Here is a 13,762-nt window from a genome sequence, read left to right on the forward strand (position 1 = left end):
GAATTTGCAGGGATCTAAAGAGGTTTCCGTGTACCTCTCTCCAAGGGGACAGCAGTGACTGCAGCCAGGGACCCAGAAACAGGGGCCAGCTGGACTCCAGAAATGCAGCCTCTACTCTCCACTCTCCCTTTTTTGTCTTTTTTCTCCTTTCCACTATCGTATATCTGCTTGTCCCTCTCAGGGACCATGCATGTCCTTCAGTTAACTGGTTTAATATATGTTCAAGGTCAAACACCCTTGCCTTGAGCATATCCCTGGTCATTGCCATCAGTCCCTAAGATACAGAGGCAAGGTGGGTGACCTTAAAGATAGAGGAATAGGTTACCCCAGGGCATCTGTCACCCTAAGGATGAGATAAACAAGAGGTCCTACAGGAGCAGAGCTAATGAGATCTCCTATAGATCTGCAGACGGCATCCCGACATCTACCCTTGCAGTAACCCTTGCTTCACCTTCAGCTCCCCTAATGCCTACCTCCGCACATGCAAAACCTCTGTTTCCTAATTTCCCTCCTCCGGTTGCTCCCTTACCACCTCCAGTATCTCCCCAGTCAGGCCGCAAGCAGCACGGCTGGGGACTGCTTCAGGGCTGTCACCATGTTAGTGGTGTTAATCAGCTCAAAGGAGCTGCTGAGCTCACACACGGGCCTCTCCCTCCACCGTGCACCAATTCAGGTCTCTCTCTTCTATCTGATTTTTCTGAGGAAGCAAACTGTCACCAAAAGCCCTCAAATAATGGCCGGTAAATCGCTGTGTTTTACAGCGTGGGCTCAGGCAGAACGTGAAAAGAGTCCCTGCTTGCTTGGCACTATTTCTTCAGACCTAAAAAATACCTCCTGCAGCTCTGTCTAACAAAAACACATTCATTCCTAGCATGCCTGATTGTCATAAAGACAATAAGGACCTTATTTTGCTCTGGGACTAATTGCATTAAAAATCACTCTGGCCCAGACTATAAAGTCCCCAATTCTCCATGAAATCACCAGGAGAAAGGTGTCCATGTAAAGGACAACCTGTCTGGGTTTACTCAGAGGGGCTATTTTGATAGTACTCATGTACTTAAGAAGAAAAACCTTTGCAAGAGCAGAGCACAACTCAGGAAAGATATGCAAGGGAGCAGGAGGCAAAATATCCATTTTTAGGTCATTTTAAAATAATTTTGCCAGCTCTTAGCAACATCAGTGAAGAGAGATGTCCTTTGCTGCCAGAGAGAAATGATTGGACGTTAAGAGAAACATTTACTGGGCTTTCCATCAGTGGGAGATATTTTACAACTTCAATTTTTTAACGACGGAGAGCAATTAAAAAGTAAAAAGTTTGAAAACATTTTGCTTCACACACACACATGTATAATATCAGCAAGCCCTGAGGTGTGGGGGACCCCTGATGGTGCTTTCCTGTGGTTCAGGCCCATCAAAGCCATTTGGGGAAGTCCCTCTGAGTCACCCTCCACTCTCCACCTCACTGCAAGGCCCCATTGCCTGAAGGGCAGCATCCCTGCCTGCCCCTGGGCATGATTTTCTCATGGGTTCACCTCATCGATGGATGCAGAGCTCTACAAAGGCACCATTCTTCACCACCACGGGGACCTTATAGTCCAGGAGTCCAGAAAGCCCCTCCTAAATGGGAGACACAACTGCTGCTGGAGCCTTTTGGTTGGACTGCCCCAATTTGGATCTGCAAGCCTATGCAGATGCTGGGTTATCACTGCCATTGCACATCACTCCAAAGACCAAGAGCAAATGTAACAGAGCATCAGCAGCCCCTGTGGGTCAAGGTCTGTGCAGTGTGCCTTGGGAGGTAGGAGTCCTTGCAAAGGACGCACAAGGGTGGACCAGCTGCAAGCGTCTCCACCTGCGTACGATGCTTGTATGCCTCCTGGGGAAAGTCTGTGCAGCCACCTTGACCTCACTTGATACAAATAGGTGATGAATGTGGTTCTTCCTTCAGCTTAACTTGCAAACTTAACTTGCAAGCTTAACTTCCCTCTTAAATTAAAGGGAAAGATGTGAGCGCTCCTAAAGATCACCCCTTGCTCTTGTTGCACCAGATATAATTCATGGAGGGGCCTTAGGAAAGCTGAAAAGTTTCCTCTCTCTTTTCTCTCAGTGGCGTAACAGGTGAGCAGAATGCCTACTGATCACTCTTAAAAAAAAATAAATAAAGGAACTGCTCCTGCCGTGGAGTGGGGGCTGGACTAGATGACCTCCTGAGGCCCCTTGTAAACATATTTTATGAGATTGCCTGATTATACCGAGAGCTGGCAATGCTCAGAAAGGATCTGCATGAGCCTGTTACCGTGGGCCAGGAGTAAGGTGCTTGCTAATGCTTAATAAGATTTAGCTGCTGTGTAACAGATGCCTACTGGGACCTGTTGGTTAAGTCTCTTTCAAAGTATTTTAATATGGGTCCTGTAATCAGTTAAGAGAGGGGATCTCTGATGGGAGTGAGGTTTAGGGAAACCTATGGCTCGTTGAGATTTGGTGCGAGGGGCCCTGCTAGGGGACAGTCCCATGGCAGTTTGGGGCCCTGGCCTGATTCTGATTCTGTTTCCACCACACTGCCTCATTTTGGGGTGCACTTACAGAGGAACAAGCAAAAAACTCAACACGTGTAGCCCAATGAGCTATGGCTTTGAGTCCAGCATGGTCCCCACAGATCTCAGGACAAAGCTGGTGGCCCCCCACCTTCTGCAGCTGGGGACACACACAGCTTGTAAGGCATCCCCATGTCCCTGCATCCAGCTTTGCCCTGGATGGAAAGGGGGGCTCCACGATGGAGAACTGCTTGCAGATCATCACGGAATGACAGGCTCTCATTCACTTTTTGCCTTCAATAACACTGAAGTAATGGACTGCAGCTGGCTTCAGTGCCTTTTCTTCATTTAGAAAGGTGAGGAGACACAGGGCAGGAGGGGACATGGGGGTGATCAGGACCATACTGCTCCTTATTTGCAGTGATTTGCACTATCCAGAGCCCTGGGGAAGCAGAGATGCTCTCAGCCTGGCTCTCAGCAGTCCAGCTGAAAGCAACAGGCATATTTTGACCACATCTCTACCCCTCAAAATCATTGACCCTGGTCAGAGGGCTGGGTGCTGGCAGGATGGAGGGAAGGGGTGGAGGTATAACACAACACCATGTTGCCTGAAGCTCAGAGCGGTCCCCGGGGTGACTCTAACTACATTCAAGCCTGATGGAAAAGAAGCGAGAATCTGGCTTTGAGCCCACGTGTGATCACTCGGAGGGAGGAAACACCCTGGAAGTCCACGTGACGGCGAAAAAAGAGTAACTGGAAATGCAGGCGGTGGCGGCAGGGTGGACTTGCACGGCGTGATCCCTGAGATGGTGGAATAAACGACGTCCCGTGGGCAGGCGGTGATCCCGGGTCTTGTCTGTTATTTCAGACTGTATCCGGAGGGTAGATAAATGCCAGGCCCACTTCTAATTAAGGAAACTGAGGAAGGGAAATGTGAGTGGCTCGTCTCGGAGGTGATTTGTCGGGAGGAAATGCAGCTGAAGGTTTCTCAGCTATCCCGGGCACAGCCTCGGATACCCAGCCCAGACCGAGCTTGGTGAGGTCCCCACCTCTTGTTGCCTTGCTTGAGTTACTCCGACATGGGAGCGAGTGCCAAGTATCTGGTGGGGAACCCATGCAGGACTGGAAGCGAGGGATGAATGAGATGACCTCATGGGTATTTTCCTTCCCTCTCGCACTGCTATGACTCAACCGCCCCACTGAGCTGGAGTTGCTGCCCTGGAGAGGTTGGGTTCATGCAGCAAGACCTCGGTGAGCTGGTCAAAGTCCTGGCCTCTCTAACGGGAGCTGCTTGGAGGGTAGACAGAACCCAGCTCCGTGCTGCAGAGAACAGCACCTGGAACAAAGCCATAGGGAGCGAAGGGGAGCCCCAAGCGAAACAGGCACTGGATTTCCTGCAAAAAACATAACAGGGATGGTGGTGAGGGCTCCTCTGGGGTGGGGAAGCCTCTGGAGCGATGCAAGCAGGCTGAGCCCCGGGAGCCGCTCAAGAGCTGAGTCATGGAGAAGGAAAACTTGAAGTCACCCTCCAGATCCTCCTGTGGTCTAACGTGCCCGGGAAGAGCCTGATGGGGCGGCCGCAGCAGCCTTGTGCGGTCTGAGGATGTCCCATTGACTATGATCGCTGGCTGTCAGGGGTCAGTGTCACCATGGGGCTGGGAGGCAGGGCTCGCCCCAGCAGCAGGCGCAGGATGCCAGGACCCTTTGCGGGTTGCCAGACCCGTCGCTGGGATCCTCGCAGGTCGCTCCCCCAGCCGCCTGGCACGCAGGAGCACGTTACAGAAGCACAACGGTGGGTTGGGGGTTAGGGGGAGGATGCAGGTTCTTCCGCTGATACCAAAGCAGAGGGAGGTCCAGTGGCAACTGCTCTGGGGCTACTTGCCCAGCATTAGCATTGCACCCGGGTGTCTTCTTTTGATCCTAAAGACGACAGTATGGTGCTGGCAACGGCACCATTCCCTGCTGCGGTTACGGCCCTTTGAAATTGTCACTTGAAACGCCAGACTCCTTGGCCACTTGGCTGCTTCGCTCTGGCTGTGGTGTGTCCCCTTCGTCCTGGATATAAAGCACCCTGCTGAAAAATGCCCGCTTAAGAAGCCAAGCAGCCGCCAGCATGTCCACGCTGCCCAGGACAGCTCAGCACTGCGCCTGTGTGGCACTGCCCTCTGCTGTCAGTGGCTATGGGGACACCGGCCAAGGCCACCACCGCTGAGTAGAAACACCCAGCTTTTGTGTCACCCTGAGGACAGCTGAAGGACCTGGAAAGTCACAAAGCTGCCCCAGGAGGATGCTGCACCCAGGACTGGTGCATGGTTCCCCGGGCACGACAAGCAGGATCCGCGGGCAGCAAAGCCCTGGAGGAGTCAGCGCTTGCTTGGGCTTCCCCTTTCCCCCAGCTGAAAGCAGAAGTGGTGACTATTTTTGGTGCTGTCTCACTTCGGAAAGAGTCGTGCATACCCTAGAGCATCACCCTAGCTATGGCACCTTGCTCTGGGCAGAGGAAATGAGTAACAGCGAGGGTCGCGCCGCCTTTCCATGACCCGGCCCCAGCTGCGTGCCCTGGAGCTCTGCCTCGGGGCTGCCCGGCATAACCGGAGTTTCCTTTCACGTGCTGGCCACGCCAGCTTCTTGGGGACGTGCATGAAGAATGACTCTTAAACTGTCTTTTCCAGCAGAGAAACACTCAGGCAAAGCCTCCCAATGATACACATATATAACCGTGCTTGTCCTCCTCTCCCTCCGCAGTCCTTTGTTGCCTTTTCTTAAGCTGGAAGAGCTTGGGTGGGAGGATAAGGACACCCAACATGACCCCAGAGCTGGTCCTCATCTCCCAAACTCTCCTTAATGAAAGGCCTCTAGATGGGGCTTTAAGGCAATATTGCTGCCGGCCTCTGCCGGGCTGGGATCGCCCGCAGAGCCCCAGGGCCGCTCACCTTCCAGCACCCGCGGGGGCACACTGGGTGGTGGCACGACGCCACTTCGCCCCGACCATCGGGATAAGGGAACTGAGATATTCCCAGACCCTGGTGAATCACACGGATTTGAGGAAGCCATTTGCTGGATTGGATCTGACACTCCCCCCCCCTCCCAGGAGGTTTCAGCCCCCAGCCCAAGGGGTGCTGAGGCTTGCGATGCGGAGCTGCAGTGGGAGCCCCCAAACCCCACGCACGGCCACGTGCTCGTGGATGTGCAAAGGTTTGCGTGATGCAAAGCTGGTGCTTTTCCACAAGTCTGTTTTGCAAAGGTTCAGTCAGGGACTGGGCTGGGCTGTTTTACACATTAAAAATTAAAGCAGCTTTCCTTCCCCCTCCATGCTTTTATTCTGAAAATAAGCAGAATCCAAATAGTTTGCACAGTGCTGGGAAGGCTGGAAATGCCCGAGTGCATGGCCAGCGGTGAGAATAAATTCACCGAGCTCCCAGTGCCGCTCAGGGCGCTATTCCAGGACAAAAGGTTCATCCCCATTAACCCATCCCTGCGTGGTTCCTGAATCAGTTTGTCCGCAAACTATCAGGGTCAGACAGACAGCCAAACCCCTCCATGGTTATCCGAGGGTCTCGCTGTCTGGTCACACCCCCAATTGTCACCTGCTGGGCACAGCTCTGCGGAGCTGAACACCTTAAACCCCTGGGGACAGTGGCTTTTGAGATGAGAGTCCAGTGCCAAGTACCTGCGCGTCCTCCTGTCTCTGTCCCCGCGGGGACACGGGGCAGTTCAGCAGCGTGACACACATGCACGCTCAGGAGGGAAACCTTTTTGTTCTTGGGTGGCAGCGGGTGTAGAAATTTGCTCGAGGATGACGGCGAGAGTGACGTCGACCGGACCTGGAACGACGCTGCCACCGAGCAGCGGCCCCGAGCGCTGACATTTGGGGCATTAACTACTTCCCAGCCGGGGTGCTCATCGTCCTGTCCATGCACCCGGGGTCTCTGGGCTTCCCTTCGCTGCACCAGCGATCCCTGGGGTGCATCGCTCTTGCACAGGGCTGGGACTGTGTGCACAGGAGTGTGGGATGCCTGTGCCTTTCCACGTCCAGCCTTTGCACCACTGATCAGCTCTTGCACGCACGATCAGCCCTTGCCCATCTTGCCTTTTCATGCCTGCTTAGCCCTTGAAATATCGAGCGGCATGTTTAACCCTTGGACAACTGTCCAGCCCTTGCACAACTGCCCAGTTCTTGCACGATGGATCAGTGCTTGCACCTGCAGCCCTTGCGTGACCTCCCAGCCGTTGCACGCTTAGCGTTAGCATGACTGATTGGCCCTTGCATGCCTGGTCCGTGCATAGCTGATCAACCCTTGCACGTCTGACCCCTGCATGCTCAGTGCTGGCACGGCAGTCCAGCCTTTGCACGCCTGACTCTTGCACAACTGCCCATCCCTCGCACATCCAGCCCTTGCACACCCGGTCCTTACGCAACTGCCTGACCCTTGCAGCCCTTGCATGACTGCCCTGCCCTTGCACATCTGTCCAGATGTTCCATATCCACCCCCTGCACATCTGGCCCTTGCGCAACTGCCCATCCCTTGCACACCTGGCCCTTGCACAACTGCCTGGCCCTTGCACATCTGTCCAGATGTGCCATAACCACCCCTTGCACACCTGGCCCTTGCACAACTGCCTGACCCTTGCACAGCTGTCCAGATGTGCCATAACCACCCCTTGCACACCTGGCCCTTGCATGATGGCCCATCCCTGGCACATTCAGTCTTTGCATGACTGCCTGTTCCTGTCGCATCCAGCCCTTGCACAACTGCCACGCCCTTGCACAGCTGTCCAGATGTGACATAGCCACCCCTGGCACACCTGGCCCTTGCACGGCTGCCCATCCCTGGCACGTCCAGCCCTTGCACGACTGCCACGCCCTTGCACAGCTGTCCAGATGTGCCATAGCCACCCCTGGCACACCTGGCCTTTGCACGGCTGCCCATCCCTGGCACGTCCAGCCCTTGCACGACTGCCACGCCCTTGCACAGCTGTCCAGATGTGCCATAGCCACCCCGGCACACCTGGCCCTTGCACGGCTGCCCATCCCTGGCACGTCCAGCCCTTGCACGACTGCCACGCCCTTGCACAGCTGTCCAGATGTGCCATAGCCACCCCGGCACACCTGGCCCTTGCACGGCTGCCCAGCCCTTGCACACCCAGCCCTTGCACACCCAGCCCTTCCCTTCCCGCCCGTGTCCCCCCCCCCCCATTGCACACCCCTCCCCGTCCCGTCCCGCCCCGCTCCCTCCTCCCCTCCGCGCCGCTCCCCCCCCGCCTCCCGCCGCCGCCGTTTCCCGCCTCCCGGGGGCGTGTCCCCGCCTCCCGCCCCGCCCCTCCGCCGCAGCCCCGCCCCGCCCCGCCGGCCCCGCCCCGGCCCCGCCCCGCCGCCGGCCGGGCGCTCGCCGCCGGCCGCGCTATAAGAAGCGGAGCGGGCGGCGGGGCCGCAGCGGGCGCGGCGGGGGAACGAGATGAGCAGCGCCGGCGCCGCTGCAAGATGCTGGATGGACACGTCCTGCTGGGATGGCTCTCCTCCTGCGCGCTCCTAGGGCTGCTCGCCTGCGCCCCGCGGCCCTCCGCCGCCTACTTCGGGTAGGTGCCCAGCGCGGAGGCGCCCGCACCCCCGCTCCTCTTTTTTTTTTTTTTTTTTCTTTAACTTTCATTTATTTTCTTTTTGCACTTTATCCGTCCCGCCCGAGGTGGGGATGCTGCTGTGCGCCTGCCGGCAGCCTCCTTCTCTCGGTGGGTGCGGGCATCCCTGCCGCCGGCGCTGACAGCCGGTACGGGGAGGGACGGCCCCGGGTCTCTCCCCCGTCCCTGCGCTCGGAGCCGGGCGACCCTCAATCCCCTCGCCGCGCTGCCCGGCGGGGCCGGGCTCGCCGGGAGCTGCAGGGTGCTGCCTGCCGGGAGCTGCAGTGCTTTTCCCAGGGGCCGCAGGCAGAAACTTTGCGGGCGAGGGAGCCCCTCGTCCTGCCCTTCCCCGACGGGGTGGGCAGCAGTGCCTGGGTGGCTCGGCTCCAGGTGCTGTAACCCCCACCAGCATGGGACAGCCCCAAAAACCTCTATTTCCCCCCCAGTTTAAGCGCATGCTTCAGCACCAGGTGCTGGCAAGCGGCTCCCGGCATCACCCCGGCGGCGTTGTTGCTTTTTTTGGGGGGAGGGTGCATGCTGCAGCACCAGCCCGGGACGCTGCAAAGCTTATTCCCGGCGGAGGTGCGGGTCCCCCCCCTCCCCGGGGCTTGAGGCGCGGAGCCACCGCATCCCGCCGCGCTCACCTGCGCGCGGGGCGGGGCGGCGGCCGGCAGGGGGCGCTACCGGCCCGGCCCGCGCCGCGCAGGTGGATCCCGCTCCCTCCCCGAGCCCCCCGTCCCCCCATCCCCCTTCATCCCCCTTCCTTGGGCCGGGAAGGAGCCAAATAATCCCCCCTCACCCCCTCTTTAAAGCCCTCCCGCAACCGCAGCCGCGTAGCGAGGCTTCATCCCGCAGCGCCGGATCCGCTGGCTCTCCCTCTGCGCAGCCCCCTCTTCGCTTTCTGGGCTGTCAACGGAGCTGCCTCTTGTCTGTCTTTTTAAAAATCTTGTCCCAAAATGGGGTCGGTTTGCGAGGGGGAGTGGGATGCGAGCACCTGATGAAGAGGTTTCGGTGTAAGTTTACTCAAGAGCGATGGTTCTTGCTTCTTTTCGGGATGTTGTGTTGTGGCCGCTGGTAGGAGCCACTGGACCGGCCCTGGAGAATGTTTTAGCAGATTTGAGGTTTTCCCCCGCCTCTTTCCAGTAAAACAAATCCTGGTGTTGAGGCTTGTCCATTGCTTGTGGTCTGGCAAAGTTTGCCAAACAGTGCTACTTACATCTTCTGTTTCCAACTCGAGAACCGTTTAACTTCCTGCTGCTGGGGCTGTTTTTGTGAGGAAACAGCCTGCCCTGTGTGCGTAGGGCTTTAGGAAAAGCCATCTTCTCCCCCAGCAGCACACAGAGGGCCGTACCGAGCCCGTTAGCTCGTGTGTCTGCCGAAGACCACCGGCACCGTGCAGTTGTAGTGTGCCTCAGGGACTGACAGGGCTCGTAAGGAGTTTGGCTGTAACTCTCCCGTTAATCCACGCGGTGCTGGTATCTGCTGTTGTGTAGCAGGTAACTCATTCCAGTCGCTTGCTTCTGGGATTTCTCTTCTGGCCTCGTGCGGCTGGTGTAGATTTTAACTTCAGTGTGAACACGTTGAGCCGAGGGAAGTGTGCTGCTAGGTCTGTCCTGGCTGCTTTGGGTTATTCTCTGTCTCAGTACGGCTGCTGTTTCTGATTTGAGACTCCCTCTCTGGGAGTAAGGAAGGGAGAGGAGATGCTGCCAGATGTGCACCCAGCCAGATGTGCGCTCCGGAGCTGTTGCGGTGTGCAGTGAAGTTTGCTTATGCAAAGCATCCCGCTCTCTGGCTAGAGCCCCGGCGAAGGAGCAGCATCTGCTGCTAATCTCCTCTTTGCTCTTCCAAGAGGCCTCAAGCAGAGATTGCACTTGCTGAGCTGCTGGGGATACGGGGGAATAGTCAGTGCCGAGGTCCAGGGTCCCTGCTAATCCCCAGCGATATGTGATCTAATAAGTGTGTGTGGAAGAGCTGAGCCCTCCTTGCTGCGGACTTCCATATATTGATACGGAAAGAAATCTTACCTGGTAAAAGCTGTGTGTTTCTGCAGAGCTCTCGGTGCTTCTGCAAGTGCCCTGCGAAGGCTGGTATTAGCCCTTCTTGCTATGCCTAGAAAGGCAGCCACGTGCATGAAGGAACTGCTCTAGGTGAGGAAGCACATCTATATTCTAATATAAATCTTCTCTAAAAACCTGGATGCATCACCCTTTGTTCAGGGGCTGAGCTGAAATGAAGGGAGCTCAGTTAATGCAACACCCTTTCTAGGCAGGGGCAGGGACACTCCTTCCCAGTCCAAGGCATCATCAAAGCCACCGTGACACCTTTTGGTGCTAACGCCGGGTGCTAACATCCCCGCCGGAGGTGGTGGTGGGCCACAGAGCGCGGCAGGCGGCTGTGTTAAACAGATGTCACGCTGGAGCTGCAGCTTAGCTGCTCCGTTCCGCAGCCTGGTGGGGGACAGGGACAGCTGTGGATGATCCCTTCCACCCCATCCCCAATGTCTTATTTCAGGGAAAGAATTCAGTGTCTCCAAATGCGTGGCCTGGCGGGGAATTAGTGCATGGGGACAGAAATCGGGCATGGTTACATGATAACAAGATTGTGTCAGCATGTAGTTATGTCTGTGCCTGCCCGCAGGGGCAGCTAGCGACTGGGAGGGGATGCTGGGGTGGGAAGGCCGGGGCTGGAGGCCGCTGCTCCTCTGTATGTCTGGCTCCGGTGTCTTAGAGGGCCGCACAAGCAGCCAAAAATGATAAATGCTCTCTGGAAGTGGAGCTTGGTGTATGTGAGATAAAGCGTTGGTGCAGATGGGGCCCTTGCTGCTGTCTTGCTCCATCCCCAAGCTGCCTGCTTAGGACATGTGCTGAAGGTAGGGAGGGACAGGCTTGTCCCTTGCCTAGGGTTACGCTGGCAGCCTCAGGGCTGCTCCCTGGGTGTTGCTGACCGCCCTGGTGCAGGAGAGAAGGTGTTGGCTTGACCTGGAGCTGGTACACAGCAAAGGCAGGACCTGAAGGATGCTGGTGTGCAGCTGTGAGCAGAGCTGAGTCCCTATAGGCACCTGCTCGGGAGGGGTGTGTTAGCCCTAATTACTGGAAAGCAGCTGGAAGAGGCTGGCTTCAGGGATGTGGTGATGCTACAGCTCCTAAGCCTTGTCCGATATGAGACTTCTTGATGCTAGAGGGGAAGAAGCATGCCTGCAAAACTGAGCAGGACCTGATGGCTTGTGGTAGGTTTAGAGCTGCCCATCAGGATACCCGATGATGAAGGGTGCATTGTAGGGTAGCAGCATGTATGGGAGACTGTTACTGGCTGAGTTGCTACCAAAGGGGGAAGCATTGCCTTGAGATAAGCGTCAGCTGAGACCGGCTTGTTGAGATGCCCTGGCTGTTGTAAAAGGGAGCCTGCTTTTATGTTCAGCCGTCTCCTCTGCAGCTGGGCTGTCTGAAAACTAATTTAATGCACTGTATTACAACTGGCTGATGGGGGTAGCTTGGAGCAGCCCCAGACTGCCGGGATCCCTGAGAAAGCATTGCATTTCAGATTCCTCCCCGCTCTGCTGTTCTTGTGCCTTACAAGCTTTGGGTGTGGGTACCTCCCCTCCCTCCCCTTCCCCTCTCAAATGGGGCTAGGGGGTGGTGAAAATGCCATAGCGGCATCTGGGGATTGCGTTGGGTCTTGCACTACTGGGTTTTGGAAGTGGCAGATGACAAGATTAGCCCTGCTGGGGTGACAGGGGGGCTGATTAACTTCAGCCCTGCTGTGCCCCGGGGCTAGCGGATGGCAAACTGGCCTGTAGGAGCTTGCTGCTTTCCTGAGCTGCCTGGTCTGTGGCTCTGAGGTTGCAACCTGCCCAGGCCATAAATCAAACCCCCTCTATTTCGTTCTGGGTGTTCTGATTTATAGTCTGACTCGGTTTTGATGCACCCCCTCCTTTTTTTCTTGCTGGAAGAAGTGTTGGTTTCTGTAGCTTGGCGTTTGCTCTGCTTTCCCCCAGCAGCAGCGGGAGCCGAGCAGCTCTGCCCCCTCTGCAAACACTTGTCAGGACAGTAGTAATGTTACAAGTGGCTCATGCTTACATAGTGTTTATATTGACAGATTGCAATGTTCTTCATAAATGTAACTGATCTGTACACTGCACGCAGGCAACAGGAACCCTTAAATGCTTGCGTGGGGGAGAGGGAGGGAGGGGAAGCATAGCTTGCCCTAATTTACCAACACATCGCCAGGGAGAGCAGGTTCCTTACTGCATGGTGGGGTTTTTTTGGTGTGGGAAGCGCAATATATTTTTATTCCCATTGGCAGGCGTAGAATAGGTACCCCGGTATGCTTTAGGTGCTGCTGGGGTAGAAATATTACATGCCCTGCAATTCAGGCTGTGATTCTGTTAAAATTACTTAGAAAAGATCTGAGTACTGGACTTGAAGGGGTGTTCAGGGGTTGTGACCACTGGGGGGGTGGGCTCTGAAGGGGGCTGAGAGTTAGCATGAGTTTCTGAACTCTGTTGCTGCGAGCGTGTGGCATCAGCTTGAATGTCATCTCCAAGAAAAGCAAGCCCACTGGTGCCTGCAGGCTTCGCTGCCTGTTTTTTCCAGCCTGCGGGATATGCTAGGTGCTAACGTGGCTGTTGCCTATCAAGAATTTCCGTACCTGTCACTTGATGGTAGTGTGGGGCCACACGCTCACGTTTGCAGCTTCGGCCGAAGGCGTGTGAACTTCTCGGGAAGCTGTTGTGTAGCCAGGCCACAGCATGTTGGCTTTCCAGACGCGCCGCTCGTCTCTGGCATGTGTGAGATGGAGCAGCTGGTTCTCAGCACAACCCAAAAAAACAAAACCTGGACTCGGGCGGTGAGGGAGGAATGCGGCACGCAGGCAAACACAGCTGGAGCGTAAGGAGGCAGCTCCTGGGGCTGGGAGGGCGGCTTTGCCATCCCACCCTGTGGCGTTCTGCTTTTTCTAGGTGGCGATGCTGGTTTTAAGGTGTTGGATTTCTGGTTTTCCTTGCAATAGGAAGGGTGTGCCTGGCTGGTTTTTTTTTCCTGCTCCTTTTAAGCTGGGTGAATTGTCACGTAGAGACTGATCTGTCTGGGTCCAGACTGGCTTCTCCCTCGAAGTTGGCCCCTCTGGGTCAATTAAAAGCAGCGTTTAACCTCCATTCCTTTATGAAGGGGGATCTCCGTGCCCAGAAGAAGCATTTGCTTTGTAGATGCTTGAAGGCGGCACTGGAAATGATGAAGTGCCATAAGGGTAGTGACAAACCCAGGAGCACTTGGAAAAATAACTGTGCACGCAGCTAAGGTCCAGCAGACCTGCATCTTCAGCCCTGGGGACCCAGATCTGTCCCAAACTATGTTGGGAGGTATCTGAAAGCTTCCTCCATCTGCAGCGTGCTCAGAGGATGGACCAAACTTTATTCAGACATGGATTAGTATGTCTTAGACTCATGGACTGGATTGACCATGGTGCTTGAGACTTGGGAACCAGTACCTCGTGCCTCAGTTTCCCTTACTTTGAAAGGCATTGGGGCCATCTTTCTCTGAATGCAACTTGTCAATGGACACAGGGGCTGCATACAATGCTCACCAAATACTGCATGTTTTATTGGCAGGGGTCAC

General features: G+C 55.9%; 1 protein-coding gene across 1 annotated transcript in view; it reads left to right on the top strand.

Moving 5' to 3' along the window:
* Positions 1 to 8,016: 8,016 nt before the first annotated feature.
* WNT9A (Wnt family member 9A) overlaps positions 8,017 to 13,762 on the top strand; it is a gene marked incomplete at both ends in the record, with an annotated part of 54,812 nt that continues 49,066 nt past the window's right edge. The window contains one exon of the mRNA XM_082306902.1: positions 8,017 to 8,111. Coding sequence (XP_082163028.1) covers positions 8,017 to 8,111 — 95 coding nt within the window. The remainder of the gene's footprint in view (positions 8,112 to 13,762) is intronic.

The sequence above is a fragment of the Platalea leucorodia genome, assembly GCF_965183815.1.
Source record: "Platalea leucorodia genome assembly, chromosome: 1".
In the NCBI taxonomy this organism is placed as follows: Eukaryota; Metazoa; Chordata; class Aves; order Pelecaniformes; family Threskiornithidae; genus Platalea; species Platalea leucorodia.